This window comes from Artemia franciscana, chromosome 1 (assembly GCF_032884065.1).
Source record: "Artemia franciscana chromosome 1, ASM3288406v1, whole genome shotgun sequence".
Taxonomy (NCBI): Eukaryota; Metazoa; Arthropoda; class Branchiopoda; order Anostraca; family Artemiidae; genus Artemia; species Artemia franciscana.
In genome coordinates, this window is record NC_088863.1 from 45,529,797 (window position 1) to 45,552,845 (window position 23,049).

A 23,049-nucleotide genomic window follows, 5' to 3' on the forward strand; every position below is an offset into this window, starting at 1 on the left:
AGCCTTGAGTATATTTAAACAGATGGAAATAGAGGCAGCTCAGCAAGAATTGGCTAGCGGTATGTTTCTATTTTACACAATTTTTAACATCAAAATTAGTTAATTTATAACAAGAAATAAGCTAAGCTATTTGGATAAATAAGATAAGCTATTTGGAGTCGCAAAGTCTATTGGTAAAGAAGCTTCTGCCAGAAATACTGATGTAGTTAACTTTTTTTTTATATCTATGCTAAATTTAACTTACCTTCTTTGGTCAATATCTCCTTATTTTAGACACGTCCAACACATGAATTGTTATTCAAAGAAGCAATTAAATATAAAGGCCGACCGTCTGGAGGCTCAGCTTCTTAGTACTTTGCAACTTTTTTTTTTTTTTTTTTTTTTTTTTTTTTTTTTTTTAGATATTCTGGTTGTTATTAGATTTCTAGAATGAAAGGATATTAAATTCTCGCCCAATGTTCAAGTATTCTTAAGCTTTGAACTTGTTATTTTAAATTGAGTGGGTCCATACACGAGTTTTGAAGACCTCTTAGATTCGTTTGTTTCTTGATTTTTCTCGTTTCCTCTTTTTTTCTCACAGCTGTAGGACAGATAAATAAAGTCAGAGAGTATATGTATTAAATTGAGTGCATTTAGAACCCATCAAACACAGCAGTGAAAAGACAGAACAAGACAAGCAAAAAGAAAATCCTTATAAAAAAAGATATAAAGTACTACTAACCTGTGTGTAGGCACATAACCTATAAAAAAAATAATACAATAAAAAAAGAGATAGAAACTAATAATATAATACCAAAAGCGTAAATAACTCACTAAAAGACAAAACAAAGAAAGAATGAGAAAAAGAAAGAAAACCAACGAGGCCTAATCGGGACCCAGTCTTGCCCTGTTTGCGTATTAATACCTAGAAACCGCAATTTGCTTAACTTTTATTTTGGTTGTTTCAACACAATGTATTTTTTTTCTTCACATGGATTTTTTTTTTTCATAAAACAAATCCAATGTCTATTTTTCCTAATTGCAAAAGATATTTACAATTATGTAGGTTGCCACTTAATCAATTCAAGCAGTCAGATTGCATTTTCACTGTCCTGGGTTCTTTTAAGTGACTCCAGTACTTTTTAGTTAGTTTCGTACTTTTTAAGTGACAACTGACCGTTCAGGTGGAACGTAATTGAAGACTTAGCTTCAGGCTAATCTGCTGGTAGATTAGATTACGTAGGGCTAATCAGCTAACCGGCTATTAGAGGCTGGAACAAAAGCACAAGATCGCACTGCATTCATACGTATGATTCAAAGAATCTATTAGTGGTTTATTATACGAAATAGGGGGGAATAGGGAAAACACCCCCTAAAAATCATACAATCGTAACGAAAATCACACCGTCAGATTCAGCCTATTAGAGAACCTTATTGTAGAAGTTTCAAGCTCCTATCTACAAAAATGTGGAATTTCGCTTTTTTTTGCCAGAAGACAGATTACGGATGCGTGTTTATTTGTTTTTTTTTTGTTGTTGTTTTTTTCAGGGGTAATTGTATCGACTGAGTGGTCCAAGAATGTCGTGAGAGGGCTCATTCTAACGGAAATTAGAAGTTCTAGTGCCCTTTTAAGTGACCAAAAAAATTGGAGGGCACCTAGGTCCCCTCCCACGCTCATTTTTCCCAAAAGTCACCGGATCAAAATTCTGAGATAGCCATTTTATTCACCATAGTCGAAAAACCTAATAACTATGTCTTTGGGGACGACTTACTCCCCCGTAGTCCCCATGGGAGGGGCTGCAAGTTACAAGCTTTGACCTGTTTTTACATAGAGTAATGGTTACTGGGCAGTGTACAGACGTTTCCAGGGGGATTTTTTGGTTTAGGGGGAGAGTTGAGGGGGAGGGGTTACGTGGGAGGATATTTCCATGGAGGAACTTCTCATGGGAGAAGAGAATTTCAATGAAGGGGGCGCAGGATTTTCTAGCATTATTTGAAAAAAAAAACAATGAAAAAATAAATATGAAAAGTTTTTTTCTACTGAAAGTAAGGAGCAGCATTAAAACTTAAAACGAACGAAAATTATTACGCAGATGAGGGGTTTACCTCCTCGTAATACCTCACTCTTTATGCTAAAGTATTTTTAGTAATTTCAACTGTTTATTCTACAGCCTTTTTGATTCAGAGGTCATTCTTAAGGGACAAAAAAAAAATAATTGGGACAAAATTTAAGCTTAAGTGTAAAGAGCGAGGTATTGACGAGGGGTAATCCCCTCATATACGCAATAAAACGCACGAATATAGAAGTTCGTTACGTAAGTTAATTCGTAAGTTACGTATATTTTTTACTAATGAAAACGTTCGTGAAAAATTAAAAGTTCTAGTTGCCTTTTTAAGTAACCAAAAATTGAAGGGCAACTAGGCCTCCTCCCTCGTTCCATTTTTCTCAAAATCTTCCGATTAATTGTAATTAATTAATGTGCAAATTTAGTTTTAATTATTTATGTGCGAAGAGCCTAGATCAAAACATGCATTAATTCAAAAACGTCCAGAAATTAAATAAAAAACAAGTTTTTTTTACATGAAAGTAAGGAGCAGCATTAAAACTTAAAACGAACAGAAAATCGTTGAGGAGTAAAAGCTCCTTTCATATACAGAGTAATTTCTATTCGTTTTAAGTTTTAATGTTGCTACTTACTTTCATTTCATTACTTTTAATTGCTATAAAATCCATGGTCGTGAGGAGAAAAAGCATATTTGCACAAAAGAGCAAATAGCCTGTTGACTTGCTCTCTTCCTCTTTTTAACTGGTTGAATTCTCTACACTACCGTGCTGAGAACAACCAATAGCTATCAATTTCAGCGTTACGTTGCCACTAATGAAGTGTTAAGCATTTTAAACTAAAAGACAGAAATCTTTATTTGATGGTTAAGGACGGACATTCTTGATTCCCATTCGCTATGAATCTATGCATAAAAATTCAAGACCACGAATAGTCCCAGTGATAACTTAAAAAGGAAACTGAATTTAATGATAGTTTTAAAGCATTTTAAAAGCTTTTAAAAGCTTGCTACTTTACTCTGTAAAAAAAAAGGGACACAGCAACTGAAAGGCAGATTCGACCCTCTATGTGCCAGCATGCGGCTGTGGAGGATCTTTGTCCTTCATCTTTCTTTCTTTTTAAGTTTTTTTTTTAGGCAGATCGTTGTCCTCCACAGTTCAATGGAATCAGAAGTCCACTTCAATGGAATCAGAACATATTAATTTAGAGGATGTATAACTTGATCCTAAGTAGGATATATCTTGTCCTTAATAATCTTTTTATTTTCGGGGTTAGAAAGTGCAAGCCCACGGACAAGTAATCATGAGCGTTCGAGGGGTAATCCGAGTAACCTCTGACGTCATGTACGTCTCATATAACGCTTGGATTACTCAGAGTAAAAGAACACCAGAGTTGCGTTTGATTCGACTCGCAAAAGTTAACTTAAAAGCTGACTTTTTTCTCTGCTGCTGTTTTATTTAGTAAGAAGTCGACCTTCTTACTAAATAAAACATCTTTCTTTCTTTTTAAGTTTTTTTTTTTTTTAGGTCCAAAGCCTTTGAAACGATTCACTCCCCCTCCTGAATATGCTGGTGGAGATTCGGAAAGTAGTGAAGAAGAAAGTGAATATGAGTCAGAAGAGGAAGAAGAAGAAAGCGATTCAGACGAAGTGGATGAGGGAGTCATTAAATCATCTGACAAAATGGAGGATGAATTCTTAAGAGTGGTAAAACGCAATTATAACTACGTTTGTTGTGTATTTTTAAAGTTTGCTAAAGCATGCTTTGATACTCAAACGAAGAATGTCAAATATACAAACCGTGAGTAACCCTGAGGAATTTAAAGTTGTTCGTGACCCAAAATGAAAATGCCCGAATTTTCACTTTTTTTACAAGTTATTTTAAGTGAAATGACAAGCTCCCCCTCCCCTCCTTCCCATCTTGAAGGATGCTGTTGCTCATATTTTAAAATACCTGACAATTCGCCTCAACATTAAAATTTTTTCTCAGTAATAAAGGTTAACGATCAATATTTCTTTTACAATTCTAGAAATGCATATTTGCTTCTCCAGCAAATTAGCCAAATTATTACAATATTCTTCTACATTTTTTATTGTTAAGGAAATCGTTAAATAACATAGCAATGGTGTCATATTAGTGATGTTATTCACGCAAGACATCAGCAACCTGCTGAAACTAAAACGATGTCAAGTAGAATTACAAATATCATCTAGTCTAGAACTGCAAATATGTTTCTTCAGTAAATCACAAAAGAGTGTTGCAACCTTTTTTTGATATATTTTCGATTATAATATATTTGTTAACATAGCTTTTGCATATTACACATGCTTATCATATATAATCTGTTAAAGCTAAAAGAATAAGTATTCTCAACTTTGAAAATATGTGCAGTGATGATCCACTTTAACCTCAAACAGTTTAAACCTGATATCTTCTTGCGCAAAACCAGATGGTTTATCTCGCACTATTTTTCAGAAGTTATTTACTGTACTGAAAAATTCGTAATTAGTCTATATGATTTGAAATAACATTTTATCTTTTAATCATTTAGAACGTGTTTTTAGACACACCGGTAGGTGCTGTAAATACAATTTAAGATATGCCTAGCCTATTTCATTTGCACCAAATTAAAGTAGGCTTCGAAATAAATATTTAGCTCTTTAAAGATCTGGGTTGCCCTCTTATCATTTTAGTCAATGTAATTGCTGTAAAAATTAAGTTGTATGAATTCTCTATTTCTTTCCCTCTCCTTATTCTAATAATGCTTTAAAAAGCTCTGTCAGGTTTTTGATTTGTTACCTTTTAGTTTATCGTCATTTTATCGCAGGGCTCTTAACCGTTTTAGATTTTTTTTTTTTTTTTTTTTTTTTTTTTTTTTTTTTTTTTTTTTTTTTTTTTTTTTTTTTGGAAATCCTTTATTAAAATCTATGAATCAATATTCTTTGTTAAACTTGATATTATTTCATCCGATTCAATTTTTATTATTTATTAATTTAATAAAATTAAATTGTATCTATTTAAGTTATTTAATATATTGAAATCACTAACTGCTAACTGCTAACTGCTTAAATACCGCTTATTTTCCTGAGGTGGTTGAAGGAATTTCATTTTGAAACAAAAATTTTTCCTTTTAAAGATTGGAGGTGGCACCTTTCATCATATTCAATGTTGATGCAATAATAATCAAATTTCGTTAAATCTAATTGTTTAAATTAAAAAGTTTTATGCAAAGATAATTGAACAAGGTAATACACAGAAATATTCGTTCTTTGAGGATTGGCTAACTTTTGGACTTAAGTATAATAAACTTCCTTAACAATACCTTTGAGGGTTGTTGATTATATCATAGGTAGCGCAATAGCGTTGTCTAAGTAAAGAGAGATATGGGCACAGTGTATTGTTTATTCAATTTACTTTTTTTAGGGGGGGATGGTGTTTGTTTGTTTTTTTAGACCAGGGCATTTCGTGTGGAAGAGCTTGTCGTAAAAATTTCGAAAATGGATTATTCGATTGGAAACTAAAAGGGCTAGTGTCCTTTTTACAAGTCGAAAGTGATTGAAGGGCAACCAGTTCTCCCCCACGCCCATCATTTTCCCCAAATACATCTAATCAACATTTTAAGATAGCCATTTTTTTCATCGTAGTTAAAAGTTACGGAAATGATGTCTTGGAGAATTTACAGCCCCCCCCCCCTCCCATCACCTCTCAGGGTAAGGGTTGTAAGTTATGCCCTGGGGGCATATAAGATTCTTTATAGAAAGGGCGGTCGTAAAAACTTTCGAGGGGTTCATTGGGGTGATAATCAGAAATTTTAAGGCTTTTTTTGAGATTCAAAGTGAGTGGAGTGCAACTACCTCCCCTCCCCGTTTTTTTTTTTTTTTTTGTTTTAGACCAGGGCACTTCATATAGAAGTTGTCGCAGAAACTTCGAAAGTGGCTCATTCGACTGGAAATTGCAAATTCGATTGCCCTTTTCAACATTAGAAAATGTTTGGAGGGCAATAAGCCCCCCCCCCCCCAACCCCTACGTCCATCATTTCCCCAGATATATCCAATCCAAATTTTCATATAGCCATTTTGGTTCAGCGTAGTTGCAAGGCCCAGTAATTGTGTCTGAAGATGACAACCCCCGGGGCCATATAATGTTTTTATGCAAAGGATGGTTGTATAAAATTTGGTGGGGAGGGGCTCATTGGATTTGAACTCAGAAGTTCTAGTGCCCTTAATAAGAGTCAAAGTATTGGAGATCAACTAGCCCCTCCCTCCCTTAGGGTCTATTTTCCTTACTTGATTGAAAATGTAAAGCTCTATTTCTCTTTTAAGAATTAAAAGTGGTGGAGGGCAGCTAGCCAACCTTTCCGTCACTCTCTTTTCCAAAAATGCGTCCGATCAAAATTGTGATTATAGCCATTTTGTTCAAAATACGCCAAAGAGCATATAACTGCCTACAGGGTGGACATAACCCTCCAGAGCCCTGGGGCAAGGGTTGTAACTTATGCCCCGGGCATATAAGGTTCTTATGAAACGGATGGTCGTATAAATTTCGGCCCGAATGGGGCTCATTTGATTGGAAGTCGGAAGATCTAGTGCCCTTTTTAAAAATCAAAAGTGAATGGAGGGCAATCGGTCCCTCCCCTATTAGCCTATAATTTTCCAAAGACAGATCTGATCAAAATTTTAAGAGAACTATTTTGCTCAGTATTGTTGAAAGGTCCAGTAATTATGTCCCTGGGGATGTCAATCTCCCCAAAGTCCCCAGGTTAAGGGCTGTAAGTTGTCAGTAAGGGCTGGAAGATGGTAAAAAATACTAAACGCAGGATCTTGTGTTTTTACTAAACAATCTTTTTCGTCTTTTCTCGCTTTTTAAGGGGCTCCTTGATTATCTTTCAATTTGTATATACACTTTCTTCTTTCAGACGAACGAACGAGCCATTGCCAAAAATCTGAGAAACAAATTTGAAAGATGGGAAGCAGAAGTTGAAAAAGAGAACCGACTTAATCATAGCCAATCCCATTTGTCCCTTTACGAAGAAGAAGGTATTGAGCACTCGTTGGAAAGTACCAGAGATATTAAAGCCCGGTTCGAGGCCTTGAACAATCAGCCTACCACGCCGGTGATTGAGCAGAAATCAAGGACTAAAGTACATAGATTTGTGGTAAGTAGTTTTAGATGTTGCCACCTTCTAGTCAGGATTTTCTAATGTTTCTTTCTATATGTCCTTCTAGGTAAAAATCCAGATTTTTGCTTTAGGCCAGATCAGTAAGCTTTGCCGTGTTATAGAAATTTTTGGTGGCATCTGGTGGCTCTTAAAAGTCAACACTATCCTGTATTTCTCCTTTCAAGACGAATTCTGGCAGTTGCCAAGCTTTTTCCCTCTCATAAAGCACCGATTCCCTTAGTTGGTACTTTTTCACTAATGCTGGCCTACAAAGCCGAGCATTATCTCGTGTTTTTTCTTTCAGGGGGAATCTGTCAATTGACCAACCTTTGCCCTTTTATAAGGCATTGATTCCCCTAGTCAATATTGTTTCATGATTCTCGTTCAAGGGAAATTTTGGCTGCTCGGCAAGCTTTGCGGGCTTATAAAGCATCGATTTTATTCCTGAGTGTTTTCTTCTGCTCTTGACCGCAAGAACTATTCTATAGGTTGTCAGACCGTTAAGGTCGTATAGGTGGGAATGTGTTTTTCAAAACTGCTATGGACAAAACAAAAACAGTAAACGAAAACCTAATAATTTGAAGGGTTGTCAATGAGGTCTTCCTCTGCATACTCGGCTGAAAATATGTGTTGCCATCCAAAATATCCGACAACGCCATACAAAAATCCATAAATATCCAAATTAGTTTTAGTTTTGCTTTATTCTTTCTGTAATTTTTATGTCTGTCTCTGTTTCACAGATAGATTTTTGTAATCAGATCGTTAATGTAAAACATAAATTCTCATAGTGTGTTCATTTATATATGTTGACGTTGAGCTGTAATCTACTGGGGACTAGAGGAATCGCTTATAAACGTAATAGTATAGCCGAAAATGTGCTCTATTTTCGTTGGCTCTACATTCGTGGCGTTTACCTGTATCCACTTATATTGTTCGTGTGCATTAAAAAGTGAAATGTAATATATCTATTTGAATATGTGAAGATTAGCGTCGCTTTCTATAACAGGATTGGATCATCTACATGATACTGTAAAACTGCCATATGATTAAAAAGTTTTTGAGTCACAGTATTTTCACAAGTATTCTCTCTGAACCTCTGTGCATAATCTCAAATAAAATTGTATAATGATTGTTTTTATACAATATTTTATACAATGATACCTTTTATTGAATAAGATTTTTTTTTTATTACTGTCTGGCGACAAACTTTGAATTGACAATTCAAACAATAAATGAAAATCTTCGATTTAATGTCAATTAAGTCAATTTTAATTTGGAGTTTTAGCGTCAAAATACTCAATTAACCCTTTGATTATTTGGGGTTTGTAGGAAAAAAAATTTATCGAACCATAGTTATTCAGGGAATATTCAGAAAAAGGCCCTAAATGATAAAATATGAATTAATAAAAAGAACCGAAACTTCAGTGTACAACTATATACTACATACTATACTATACAGTATATACTATATACTGTATATACTATATCTGTATGCTATATATACTACAGTATATACTATATGCTATATACAGTACATGCTACATACAACTCGTTGCAACAGAAAGGTGCATTAGGATGAAAGTCAAAATGGAGATGAAAAAAACGCAAAAAAATCCATTTCGTGCGGCTTTTTGCTGCATCCATCTGCACATTTAAGCTTTTGGTCCTCGTAAATGTAACTCTAATTCAGCACCCCAGTTCATTTTGACGAACAAACTTGGCCAAATATGTCAACAGATTCCCTAAAAACAAGGATCAGTAAACAAAAAAAAATATATATTTTTCATATTGAATTGTCTTTTATGAAGACTTTCTAAATATGGATTGTATATTGTTTATATACAAACGCGCTAATCGCAAAAATGTATATTTGCTTTACCCAGCCAAATCAATCAAATCAAAATCAGCAAAATATTATGTTTCTCCATCGTTTACTTTAGACTCAATGAACAGGTTTCTGAAACAGCGTTGCATAAAAATACTGTTAGTGCGACCTTCTAAATCTAAATCTAAATCTTCTGACTAAATCTAAGGTTCTTGGAACTGCTTTGAGTCCAAATAAATTTGTATTTTTGTTTTAAGTTTTATGTATCCAATACCTTTTTTGGAAAAATCAAACATGGCCTAAACTCCTTAACGTCAATTTAACGAAAATAACTTTTAAATTTGAGAGGACGAAATTCAAACGACAAATAAACGGTAAAGATAAACATTTTCGTTGTGAAACTTCTGGTTACATTGCTGTTTATATTATTATTTAGCCTTATCCTTTATGGTGAAACTTTGTTTTAATCTAGCATATAAACTTAGTAACGGGAGCCCGGCGGCTCCGTCGCCGTGCCCGGGCACTCAGAATGTGAGAGGCTTCTATATATGCATTCTTATTATCGCTTGTCTAGTAACTGCCAACAATTTGAGCCTTTTCTTGATGTCATGACGTCACCACAGGTTCGAAACAGCCATCCTGTGAAAAATACGAATTTTTTCTTAAAGTCCTGACCTATTTAGATCGTTTTTGTGGCTAGTCATCGCTGTTCCTTGTTTTTCAACCGTGTATTTCATTGTTCATTTTTGTTCATGTTTACCTCAGAGAGTTTTTTCCTTGCCTTTTGCATTAGTAGTTTAGATTCATGCATCATGTCATTTAATTTCTTAAGGCGTTATAGACAACAAATACGTCTTATCCAGTTTCCAAACACAGATCACTGTTTAAAATTTCGTTTACAATTCAAGATTTTTACTGTTGTTTGTTCCATGTTTTTTTTTTTTTTTAGCTGTTCCCATTCTCGCTTCCACTAGTTTTCTAACCACATTTATTCGTTCTTCATTTCATCAATCAACCTCTAAAACATTTTAAATGACCTTAAATTAGAATTAGCGTCTTTGTAAAATTATGTATTTTTTTTTTATGGGACCTTTAACTTTTGCCTTGGCTTAGGATTTTTTTATTGCAGTGGAATTTTAAGGGATGGGGGGGGGATTTTCCAGGTAGAAATACGTCGGCTCCCATATATTATATATATATATATATATATATATATATATATATATATATATATATATATATATATATATATATATATCTCCTACATGTTTAATCCGATAAATATGCTTTGTATAGTAATGTATCGGTTTGAACCCCATTAGGAGATTTAAGACACATATAACCTAAATTTAAAATGTCTTATATTGCCTTCGCCTTTTAAAGAAGGAAGTTATTTTTCTCAGATTAGATATGAAGCTTTTATTTGCACAAATTCCATCACTTCTGATTTAAATGTTTTACTTGAAATATTTCCTAACCTGTGGCTGTTATCTTGAATTATTTTGTGGTTCCCTCAATTTCCTGACTTTTTTCTTGCATTCATGTAGTATTCACGCAATAGTTGTGATAGAAATGACAAGTACTTCCTCCCTTGAATTTTGGAAGTCTAAAGAATCAAAGGTGAATGTCTAACTTTATAATTTAGACTTAGATAAAACGACAGCGAGTAATACATCCCTGTCACGAGTAGATTTAAAATTTTTGTTTAGTATTAATTAAAAAAAGCTTTCCGAAATAAAAGTAAAGAGCCATATTAAACTTAGGACCAACAAAATAAAGTCATGCAATAATTCAAACTTAATACAACCAGAAATTACCATCACAAAATAAATAAAACTTAAAACGAAAAGAACTTAAAATAAATAATCAGATCAAACATCAAGATAAGAGATACGGACTTAGATGAATAAATAAATCCCAAAAAGAGAAAAATTGAATTGAGTACTCAAGTCAAAACTTAAAACAAACTAAAGTTACTACAAACCGGATTTTGGCTACTGTCCCCCCTCCCCTCCCTAACGTAGCCGCAAAAGTTATAAACACTGCCGAAAAATAAGAAATAAAACCCTATAACAATCAAGATGACTGGAAAGAACTAATGAAAATAAACTTAATATTTAATATATAATGATATACATTCTAAGAAATCTCACCAATTCAAGATTCTATTTCAGTGTATTCTTTTCATTTTTTTGCTTTATTAATATTAGAAAAATTGTTATAATAATTTTTTTAGTAAAGCCAAAATTACGCAATAGGCTTTAGAACTTTTTTGGCTTAGGGAAGGGATGAGAGAGTAGACAAAATTCTGCTTGTAGTAATTTTCGTTCGTTTAAGTCTGACTAGAGTTTTCAGTTTCATTTTCCTTCATTTTTGGATTTATCTATTCATCTAAGTCAATGTTAGACATTTTTATGTTTGATAGGATTATTTATTTTAATTTGTGTTCGTTTTTAGTATAGTTTGCTCTTTGAGAGTAATTTCTGGTCGTTTTAAGCTTGAATTTTTATAGGATTTATAATTCATTATTTATATAAATTTATAATATGTAGTTTATAGGAGTTATCAATATTCATACTAAAAAAAATTATTATTAATTTTTTATATGTATATCTTTGAAAGAAAAATTCTATTAAAACAAGATATTGAATTGCTAAGATTTTCAGGAATTAATATCATTGTATGTTAAACATTCAGTTTATTTTTACTAGCTCTCACCATTCATCTTGATTGTTATATTGATTTGATTTTTATTTGTCGTCAATATTCTGAAAAATTAAGGTACACTGTTCAAAATACTTATAGTCTTCAATAAACGCAATGTTTGAATGACGCAATAGGTTTCAGAATCGTTATGGATAGAGGACGGGTGTCAAGAGAATGAGTCTCCTCCGATTTTTATAAAGTCAAGTACTTCATAACAAGGTCGAGGCCAAAGTCCGAGTTTTAGTCCGTTTGTTTTGAATTAAAATCAAGTGATGATAAATTTAAGAGCCATGGCTAATTGGGAAATAAGCGAAGACAGATAGTCTGAGTGAGAGGCAATGTACTTCAATTACATTTTGTTAATTTTTATATGCATTTTTACTGAAAATTTGTTTTGATTTAATTTTGAGTTTGTTTTTTTGTTTGAAAACTGAGCATGTACAAATTTTTCTATAATCTCCCCCCCTCCTTGTTTCCCCTTTTGGTGTTCTCAAAAAGTTCCCTGACTGTGTCCGCGTAATAAAGACTAATTATATGAAAATTGACGCAGGATCAAAATTAATATAATTTTTTACTGGAAAAAAATGCGTGCAAGATATAGATACCAGTAGATAACCAAAACCAGTCGGCTTCTCGGTTTCTGTTTGATCATAATTCCATGACTTTGGCTCATTACTCTTCGAGGATGGGTCAGTGAAAGTGTTTAGAACGAAATTCTAAGTGCCATCCCCTAATCAAATGTTGTGGTTTAGGCTAGAAATATTTCCTTTGTTCTACGTTTTTGGTAGGGTTTTCAGCACTATTTTCAAGCACACTCTGATTCCCTAAGAACAACTTTTATCTTGAGACACTTGAGATTTGAGGCCTTTCGAAGGCTCTTCACGTACTTTGGCTATTTTGTTCTTTTGCTGTTTTATATTTTCGGTCTATTTCTTATAAATAAGTAATTCATTATTACTAAGGTCCAAAATGACATGCCTCCGACCTGAATTTTATTCTCTAGTAAAAACTAGAATAAATGGATGGAGGTAGATTCTCCACATCAATATTCGCTTGTGTGTTTATTTAAATAGAAAACTATTGATTTAGGGTTTTTTTCTAATCTGAGCTGCTTCTTTTTTTTTTAATAATTATTATCTATCGTTCTGTAAATACTCGATTCTTAGATAGGATCTTATTTTTTTTACTTGTTGTTTTTCATTTCCAACTCTTATTTCATGTGTAAGAAGGGAGAAATTATTTTTATAATGAAAATATTTTCAAAAAAAAAATTTTCTATTGGCTTTTTATGCCACAATCTTTGAATTTCTCTGGAAGGAGGAGTCCTCCGTGTCAATCTTGTGACTCCCAAGATCTATCAGAAACGGTCTTCTTTATTCATATAAAAATAAATAAACAGATGCTTATGTTATTCTATACGAAAGCTAAATTAAGTTGTTTTTTTTTTTTTTTTTTTTTTGTATAGAAGACATTTACGTCATTTACGGTTCTTATTTTTTAATGTATAAAAAACTTCTTTTTTTCAATGAAAGGGAAAGTAAGGTACCCAGAATAGAAAATGCGCACCCTCGTGCGACTGTTGACGCCAATAAATTTAAGCTTTTATTTTATTATTGGACTTTTATTATAATTTTTTTCAACCGTGTGTTTTATGTACAAGGTTGGGCAGAAAAGTAAACAAAACCTATGCCTATTTCTGATTTGGTTACCTTTTTTCATATCCCACCCTGTTACCCCGTATGAGATCAGGTATTATACTTATCGTGCATTCAATTTTTCCAGTGATGCTTTTTGGACCAAATTATGCAATCGAAATCTTTCAGAACGAATTGAAGTACTATAAGGAGTTTAGAAGCCGTTACTCTAAGTTCTTTTTTACAGTTGTGTATTTTCGGTGTCAATTAGTGACTAACTTATTTTTCAGGGTATACTAAGCATGTATCTTAGTACAGCCTGTGCTTGTAGATTAATAAAATTCTAAGTATAAGAATTTGATTTTAAGTTGATGTATATATGAATCATTCCTGATTTTACCCCCAGAAGGTAGCAAGTCTCTTATGGCTAATTCAAACGAATGGGAACAACCGACAGTTTTTCACAAAAACCGTTGGTTTTCCGCTTGGTTTTCCGTTAGGTACAACGAGAGTTATGGCATGACTTTTTGTTGTAGAAAAACCATAGGTTTTTGGTTTTCTTCTAGCCTGCAAAGGAGTAACATGATAGCTTTTGAGGAAGAATCCACAAATTACACTGTTTCGAACTAAGGGAAATATATAGAGAAATAAACAGTTATTGAACTAAGGGAAATTTACAGAGATGATACTTAACAGAGATGAATATAAGCATTTTCCGAGTGAACAAGTCTTGGGCTTCTCCTTTTGGTTTTCTAATGGGAAACCCCATACATGTAAATCTGTCACTAAATAGACATTTCCACTAATTCTCGATTTGGTCGTCATTTCGAAGAACAAGAATAAATCGCCGGGAATTTAATTTAGGAAATGCTTGAAAAATTTTAGCTGATATTCTATTCTCATTACTTCAATGCCATTGAAAGAAATTTAGTCATTTTTAGTAGAATAGCTTTGCTAATGGTTGACAATTATCTTAAAAGTGTGAAAATGTCAAATGCGACTTTTAGGTGTGATAACACGGTTATGGCCTAAGCAATCCATTACAAAGAATGATCGGGTTGGACATCTGTCGTGAGTAATCAAAGATCGATAGCCTTTCTAAATACCCCACAAGGGAGACGAAGAAAACTATAAGGCCCCAAAATAGATTTATGCTAAAATTATAAAAAATAACGCATAAAATATTGGGATTTTTGAAATTTCCACCTTGAAGAGTTAAAAGAAATAGGAAGTTCTGACAATGCCTTTGCCTCAAGTGACCTTACACTGCTATGAGATTTTTGTATCGAATTTATCTTTTGTAACTGGTGTAAATTCTGTTTGAAACCCGTATTTTTAGTAAAAATGGACAAAGAAGAAAAGCCATTTGTAGCGAGAGTCCAAAAATTATAAATACCATTATCAATATTTTTATTGGACAATAAGGCTCACCCCCTCCCCTGATAATCTCAGAGTTCAAAGGCTTAGTTCTGTGTATTAGCTTTTGTTGGAAAACGGATTCACTCGACATAATAACTCCATTTTTGGAATTACTTTTGTCATTCAGTTTAGGTCGGATGGTACCAAAAATCATACCAGTAATTTTTTGATATCACGCTTAAACACTGGTCCTCCTTGTTCTTTTCTAATTGAAAGGCTTATGGAGCTATTTTGATTGTGGTATAAAATAACTTGAATCTGAAAATTAACGGTCCTCCTAAAAAAAAGCGATAGAAAAGAGAATTAAGAATAAATGTTATTTGCCTGATTTTACTATGTGATTTCCTGAAAACTTCATGCCTTGTCTTCAGTATGACAAACTCACGGAGGACTCGACTATAAAGACCTATCCTAGTTGTGTTGAATATTCGTGACATATTATTGGTGAATAGTTCCTTCAGCTGCAATAGCTTAATTCATAGCAAAAAGGAAAGGAAAAATGGCAAGCAATCAAAACTCACTTGAAAATTACTGGTAAGGCCTTGAATGAACAGTTGTTGTGGGAACGTGCATGCCTCTTAATGTGTTTGTTCACTCCATTTTTGAATTGCTCGTCGCTACTTCAGTGTACTTCAAAGCTTATTTCAACACTATTCAAGTTCGATTTTTAAAAAATTATTTTTGTCAGAATCTTAAATTTCTTTTTGTAAATCTAATACAGTTTTTACTAATGTAAAGTCTTTTTTTTTCGTAAATTAGTGTATTGTCACGTGAGTCTGATCTGAAGATGCATGAATTGCTGTTGTTGAACGTCTTTGTGGAATGATTAATCAAACGATTTCAATTATTTCGATCCGAAATTTGGGACAGCTCATATAAAGAAGGGCTGTCATTAATAATATGTCTAATCATTGTCATAAGTGGACCCCACTCGAAGGAGAGGAGTTCCTCTCCTTCGAAAACCGGGCTTCAAAGGTGCTCAATGAAAAAGAAAAAGAAATTAAGGTAGAAGTACAAGTTGTAAGGGTTTTCTTTCATTAATCAACAATCGAGGCTTCTTATTCTAGACTTTTTTGTTTCGTAATTTTTATTTAAATATAAATTTGAGCAATATTTAAATCAAGCACATACAGCTGTTTTCCCACGTTTTCATCCTTGCAATATTTCGGCAGAAACTTATCGTTATTAAGTTGCAATTATTACTTGAATCTCAATGGAGTTGTTGCTAATGATGTTCTTCAACCGCAAATTTATTATTTCAGGACTCTAGCTAGATAGAAGCAATTGAGAAAAAAAAGTCGAAACTATACCATTCGGAATTATAGGTCTACCTGAAGACACCAAAAAATGCTATAAAATACAACCTTTGACGAAAAACTCATGCATTTGCTTCAATTGTAGATGCAAAATGGCTCTTCTGATGCCTGAAAGCTATGCCTTTGATCTATTGCGCAATAACTTAATCATAATTACATATGAGAATTTGCATTTGATAATAGGTAAAAACTATCAACTGAAAATAATATCTTAAATTTTTCCCCTACCAATTTATCCTATTTAAATATAACCTTTTAAAGGTGAAATTTCAAGGAACCCTGCACTATAGTATGCAACCACATACTAACTTCGTAGGATAGGATTAGCGGATTGTTGCGTGGAATTATTTGCTCCCAATGTCCAGAAAATCTGGTTAGAGTTATTGCATATATATCTAATTTTATGGAAAAAACAGCGGCATTTGTCCTCGGGGCTCTGTACCACCCAGCTTATTAGACACATCTGTCCTGCACCACTGAATGTCAATATTTTTGTCAATGTGTTATCTCCACCTTAGTGTAGTATAGATATTACATAAGACTTACCAGAGTCATTGTCAAATGAAAATTGAAGTACATTTGTCATTGGAATTTCACATGAAACTTCTATTTACGCTTAATTTTTTTTAATTCGAAATTTCTGTTTGAGAAGGATGGGCTCGTGTCCTGTCGAAATACCATAGTGAAGTGAAGCAACCTGAAATCCACGGCTTGCGCTACTTTAATTTTCAAAGACATTTGAAGAGTCTAACACTACCCAAAAAATGATAAGCATGAGTTGTGTTGTCCTAAAGCATGTAATATATATGTGTGCATGATTTATTTTTAGGAAATTCAACCAAGTATCACAATTGATGTCTGTTGTGCATGTAATCGGAAAGTCTATGCTATGGAACGCCATGAAGGCTCAGGACGTCTTTACCACAAAAATTGTTTCAAATGCTCACAATGCTCATGCATATTAAGGTAAACTTTAAATTTTGACGTTTGTGAATTTGCATTATAAATTGTTACCACAGCTTGGTAAAAAAAAAAGAACAAAAAAAACAACATTATAGAAGATCTCCCTGCAGATAATGAACTCTAAGTGGAAACCAAAAGGCCCAACTTAGACACTTACACGTAGCTCCCACAGAATTTGATATAAGGGTTTTTTTGTGACCAGAAAGATGAATTTTTTTTCTAATTTGCGGTCAGAAATTGCAATCAGGTCTCTTTTAGTATTATAACACTAGAGATTGCAAACGAAATACTAGTTCAGCAGAAAATGTTTTGAAGGCTAATGACTAAATTAACCGAAATACGGATCAGTTCGTAAGACAACCTGTATGTGTGTAGCTGTATGACATTAAAACTTTGAAAGGTCCAAAAAATTCATAAAGTGCGGGAGATATAGAAGCTGTTCCAATGGGTAGGGATGGTTTTCATGAGAAGGGGTTCTTCGAACCAGTCTCTAGTGATCAAGTTGGACTGGCTTCCATGCAACCATCACAACTTGCATGATTAAAAGATCTAATGCACTTGTGAACAGCAACATGTCTTCACACCGCGACATTATTTTTGATTTACGTTTTGTTGAAATGAAATCTTGAATGTTTAGGCGTGGGACCGCTTTTTCTCATGCTCATTTTGCTCTGACTTCTCTTGACAATGATTGTAATTTCATTAACTGGAATTAATCTCATGAAATACTGTCATTTCTAGACACGATACAGACGTGGTATCCGGTTTTTGTAGCAGATCCAACATCTTGGAATCGGCAACTACCCCAGCCCCGAATTAAAGTTTTTTTAAGTATATTATGACAGTCAGTCATGTCATATACAAGTGTGACAGTATGTGTTACACGGTAGTTAATGTCAGTTGAAAAAAAATCTATGAAAAGCGGGTGCATTTTTTATCAATATGTTGTAAATTTCACTCGTTTTTAATTTATTCTCGTTTCTATTGTAAATGGAAAGGCAGTGTGGTTCAAGGAATCATTTTCTTGCAATCAATACAAATTTTGAACAACCTCTTGATAAAGATAATACCCAGGAAACAGTGGTTGAATTCACTCAAAAAGAATTAGACTACTAAATGATGTGGGAAAAATATTTGTTTTATGTTGAAAATATTCAGGTTTCAAAAATAGTCAATATTCCATGATTTGAAGATAGTTTTCTGCATGCATTAAGAGATGTTTTCATCTCTATTCTTCGTCGAGGTTAAATAACTTTATAACTAACTCATAGGAATTGCATTAGATCCGTAATATCCACTAGAACGGTTTAATGCGAGACTCGAACATCCATAGACAGAAACATAGAGAATATTTGTATGAAAGAAGTAAATTACAAAAGAAAAAAACTAAGCTATATAAGTAACATTGGGAAGAGGTCCTCAAGTTAAGAAACAATTCAACCTCTAGATACAAGGAGTATTTTATTGAGTATATGTTATTATAAGTCTCAAGTCGAGTTTCATAGTATCAGACTCTAACCCAGTCATGAACTCAAGTTCCTTCAAGTACGATAGGGCTATCAGTGATGTCAAAAGTAAGTGTCATATGATGGCCAGCGCTCGTTTGGAACGGCCTTTTGATAAAAGCAGGGCCGCAAAAACATCGCTGAATTCTTTTAAAGAATTTTGACCTCTGACTTATAGAGAATACTTTTTTTAAAGAATTTTTTTGATTAAAAATAATTAGTAATTATTTTATAATTTTACAGTGGTTTTGTGCATACTTTGCAAAAATCAGTCTTGATCAAGTCGTGTGAACAATAGGCTGATGTGGCACACTATCTGTTAACATGGTTCTAGCAAGTAGTTTATATGTCGCAGCAAGAGATCAAAATCAGGTGGTTGATCAAATACTTTTTTTTTCATCGAGACCCTTTGAATGGTAAAATCTTTAAAATTTCTAAGCTAAATCAATGGGACTTTGTGGAACAGATCTAAAGTCCAATTAGACGTAACCTAACCTACATTAAAGAGAATCTGCTTGTCTTGTAAGTTTTCCAAAAATGTAAAGTAATGGTGAAAATGAAAAGTTACTTTTGCATCTAGAGTTATCGGGTTTATCACCGTTTTGTGATCTGTCAGGTCTTGCAGTTTGATCAAGAAACTGGGCATCTCTCTTTTGGATTATAGCAAATAACATTTGAAATTATCCTAAAAGGACTTAGATAATCTAATAGTAGAAAGAAAAGTCTAAAGAGGGAAAAACTACTTTATTTATTGTTATCACAAGAAAAAAATCATTGGATAATAGCCGTTTCAAATAATTACTCAATAATACAAACTGCCTAATATAAGAATATAAAAAGGTCCGTGATTAGTCGGCTGAAATTCTTTCACTAGTCAGAATGAAATACAAATTCTTACGAAAGCCAGTGTGGTAGACCCACTTAGCCAATGCGGAATCATTGTAAAGGGGGAATTCTAGAACATACTATTTTTCTAAGAAGGTAAAAGAATTTATTGCCCCCACAAGAAGGTTGTTGCCTGATGGTGCATCCATACTTAGATTTCTTTATAGTCGTTAAGATGGTGATGTTCAGACTTTAGACGTCTGTGTGTTTCCTTTGTTTGAATAGAACCGTACACAGTTTAAAGCATTCGACTCTAATAAGTATTAAATTTCTAATCTGTCATTTATCTCTGACATTATCTTTATAATCTAGCTTCATCAATTGGCTTTATAAAGATTTAATTTTTTCTTTATAGACTGGACTCTTTTTCATTCAATGCTGGAAAGCTGTATTGCATTGTGCACTACACGCAAAACTTCAAAGTCAAAGGGAATTACGAGGAAGGTTTTGGCACGGAACCAACTAGCAAAAACTGGAAAACTACAAAAACAGAACAACTTAGCTAAAATTTTGTTTGTTCAAATAATATCTAATAGTGTGTGTTTTCCCCTTTGCCATTTAGAACATATTTAGCCATTGTTTTATTTTTATAATTTATTGTCAAGGTCATTTTGTTTATTTCAAATATTATTTTTAACTATTTTGTTTTAAAAATCTGGGAATAGTCAGAAGGTGTGTTTTATTGTTGCCAAATTTAAAATGTTCTAGTATTTGTTCAGTAAGTTTATGAAATATACATGAAATATGTTTGGATTCATTGTTTGAAATGCACACAGATTGCATCTGCTATTGAGTTTTATTTGTTTATGATGAATTTAAAAGAGATATTTACTTTTAACATTGAATTTTAGTTAAACTCATGTGTGAATAAGGTTTTCTTTAGAATTTCTGCTTAAGATTTCCCTAAAATTAATTGTACTGGTAGGTAGGTAGGTAAGTTTTATTTTATCCACAATACAAACATAAATAAAAAAATGACAACACTAATAAATTGTTGCAGCAAAAAGAAAGTCCTAAGGACTTGTGCTGCAATTTCATATTATGATTTACATCTTATAAATAAATATCTAAACATAACATCTCATGATTAACCACCTAGCCTATCTTATATATAAAAAATAACAACACATACACATGAACAAAATACAACAAAATAATCATATTAAATATCATTTACCGGTATTCAGTCCCCACCCCACATCAATAAACTGCAAAAAAAAAAAAAAAAAAGACATCAAAAACCTTCTGCCCTTCAAAACCTATTACTGAAATAAAACATTTTCAATTTATTTTTAAACCCATATAAAGTGACAGACTCCCTGATGCCAGCCGGCAAACTATTCCAAACAGAAGGCCCCAGATTCCGAACCACATATGATGATCGAACTGTTTTTCTTTGTTCATGGCTTAAAAGTTGTGAATTTCTTGTATCATAATTATGGTACTCCTGATTCATGGAAAAATAATCATGAAAATACTCAGGGCATATATGTTTCATGCTCTGGAACACAAAAATTGATGCCTGGTAGTCACGAATCTGACCAACATTTAAAACATTACACCGGGAAAAGCTAGCAGTAGTTTTGGATTCAACCTGCTCTTTTATGTCCGCAATCAATCGAATGCTTTTATTTTGCAAAATCTGGATCCTTTTATAATTAGAGAAGAAATTACTAGCCCAATGAACACAACCATAGTCTATATAAGGATGAACAAGGGAAAAATAAATGATTTTTAAAATCTTGAACGGAAAAGTTTTTTTTACACGCCTCAAAATTCCTAGACCCCTAGCCATTTTAGCACCAATAACACTGCAATGCTTTTTCCAACTAATATTATTATCTAAATAAAACCCCAAATACCTAATTTCAAAAACTTGTTTAATGGGTAAATGTCCAAAAAAATGTTATTATTATCATTAAGTAACCTACCTGTTCTACTAAATATAATGTAATTTGTTTTAGATGCATTAACTGCTAGGGAACTACCTATTGTAAAACTGCGCAAACGTTCAAGTGCCAAATTAGCCTTATGTGCAACCTGCACCAAACAACTACCAATTACTGTTATCGCAGTGTCGTCCGCGAAAGAGGTCAGCGCTTCAACTCCAACATGTGAAGCCAACGAATTAACATAAATAAGATAAAGTAGAGGTCCCAGCACGGAACCTTGAGGCACTCCACACTTAACACCGAACTCTCTGCTTGATATATCTGATAAAGCAACTTTGATAGTCCGGCCATGCAAATACGATGAAAACCACTTTACACAAGTACTACCTAACCCAAGCCCACTTAGTCTACTAAGAAGAGTATTAAAATCAACAGTGTCAAAAGCCTTACGGAAATCTACAAAAACAGTTAAAGGAATCATATTATTTTCAAATGCATTATCAACAAAACTTAAAAGATGGTGTACTGCATGACTAGTGGAATGTTTACTTCTGAAACCAAACTGTCCATTATACAAAATTTTCTTCGAATCCAAAAAATCATACAATCGTTTATAAATAACTTTTTCATAAATTTTACTAAATAAAGGTAAAATGGAAATTGGTCGCCAATTACAGGGTTCTGAGGGGTCCCCACCTTTATGTAAAGGTATGATTTTAGATTGTTTCAGTTCCGACGGGAAATGCCCTTTAACCATTGAGAGATTAATTAAATGAACCAGTACCGGTAAAAGATACACCGACACATAATTAAAAGCCTTTAGGTTCAATCCATCTACACCAGAAGAATTTGATTTAAGGCTACAAACAATTTTTTCAACTTCTTCTACATTACATGGTACAAATTCAAACCCATTCTGCATGCTTGAAGGATTTACCTTAATTTTGACGGCACAACTACCTCTAGACACTTCATTCTGTATAACACTACCAATTTTCGAAAAATAATCACCCATGTAATTTGCTATTTCCAATTTATCATGAATAATTCTATTACTAGTTTTTAAATTAGTTATACACATATCTTTTTTTTCACATCCTATCACTTCACGGACAATTCCCCAAGTATCTTTTATATTATCTTCCTTAATCTTCAAACGGTTTAAATAATACTCATTCTTTGCATTTCTTTTTGAATTATTTACATAATTTCTCAACTCTTTAAACTCATTTAAAATCATTTCAGATGGATTATCAAGATATTGACAATACAACTTATTTCTTTGTCTTATTAAACTCCAAATTTCATCATTTATCCACGGCTTTCTCGGTTTAGCTTTCTTGCAATTAATTTTATTCAATGGGCAATTTTTCTCAAACACAGGGTAAAGAATATCTGAAAAAATGTTAAAAGCTTTTGAAGCATCATCCTTTTCATTGTAAACCACCTCCCAATCCAACGAACTAACTTCATTTTTAAATTTAGCCAGATTAACTTCTTTCATGTCACGCCGAAGAATCTTGTTTTTTCTTTTAATTTTACAATGTGATAACTTCTGCAACAAACAAAGAAGCGGTAAGTGGTCCGAACCAGAATGGATTAATACATCACACATGCTATCTTCCACTATAACTTCAGTGACGAAAACATTATCAATCAAAGTTGCAGAATGGTCTGTTAATCGGGATGGGATAGAATTTAATGG

At 33.1% G+C, this 23,049-nt stretch overlaps 1 protein-coding gene across 1 annotated transcript in view; it reads left to right on the forward strand.

Annotated features, from left to right (window-relative positions):
• Positions 1-20,205, forward strand: part of LOC136030304 (uncharacterized) — a gene marked incomplete in the record, with an annotated part of 169,050 nt that extends 148,845 nt beyond the window's left edge. The window contains 5 exon segments of the mRNA XM_065709195.1: positions 1-59; positions 3,569-3,747; positions 6,957-7,196; positions 16,929-17,065; positions 19,808-20,205. The exon segment at positions 1-59 is cut by the window's left edge and continues 92 nt beyond it. Of these exon segments, the coding sequence (XP_065565267.1) occupies positions 1-59; positions 3,569-3,747; positions 6,957-7,196; positions 16,929-17,065; positions 19,808-19,958 (766 nt within the window).
• Positions 20,206-23,049: the final 2,844 nt, after the last annotated feature.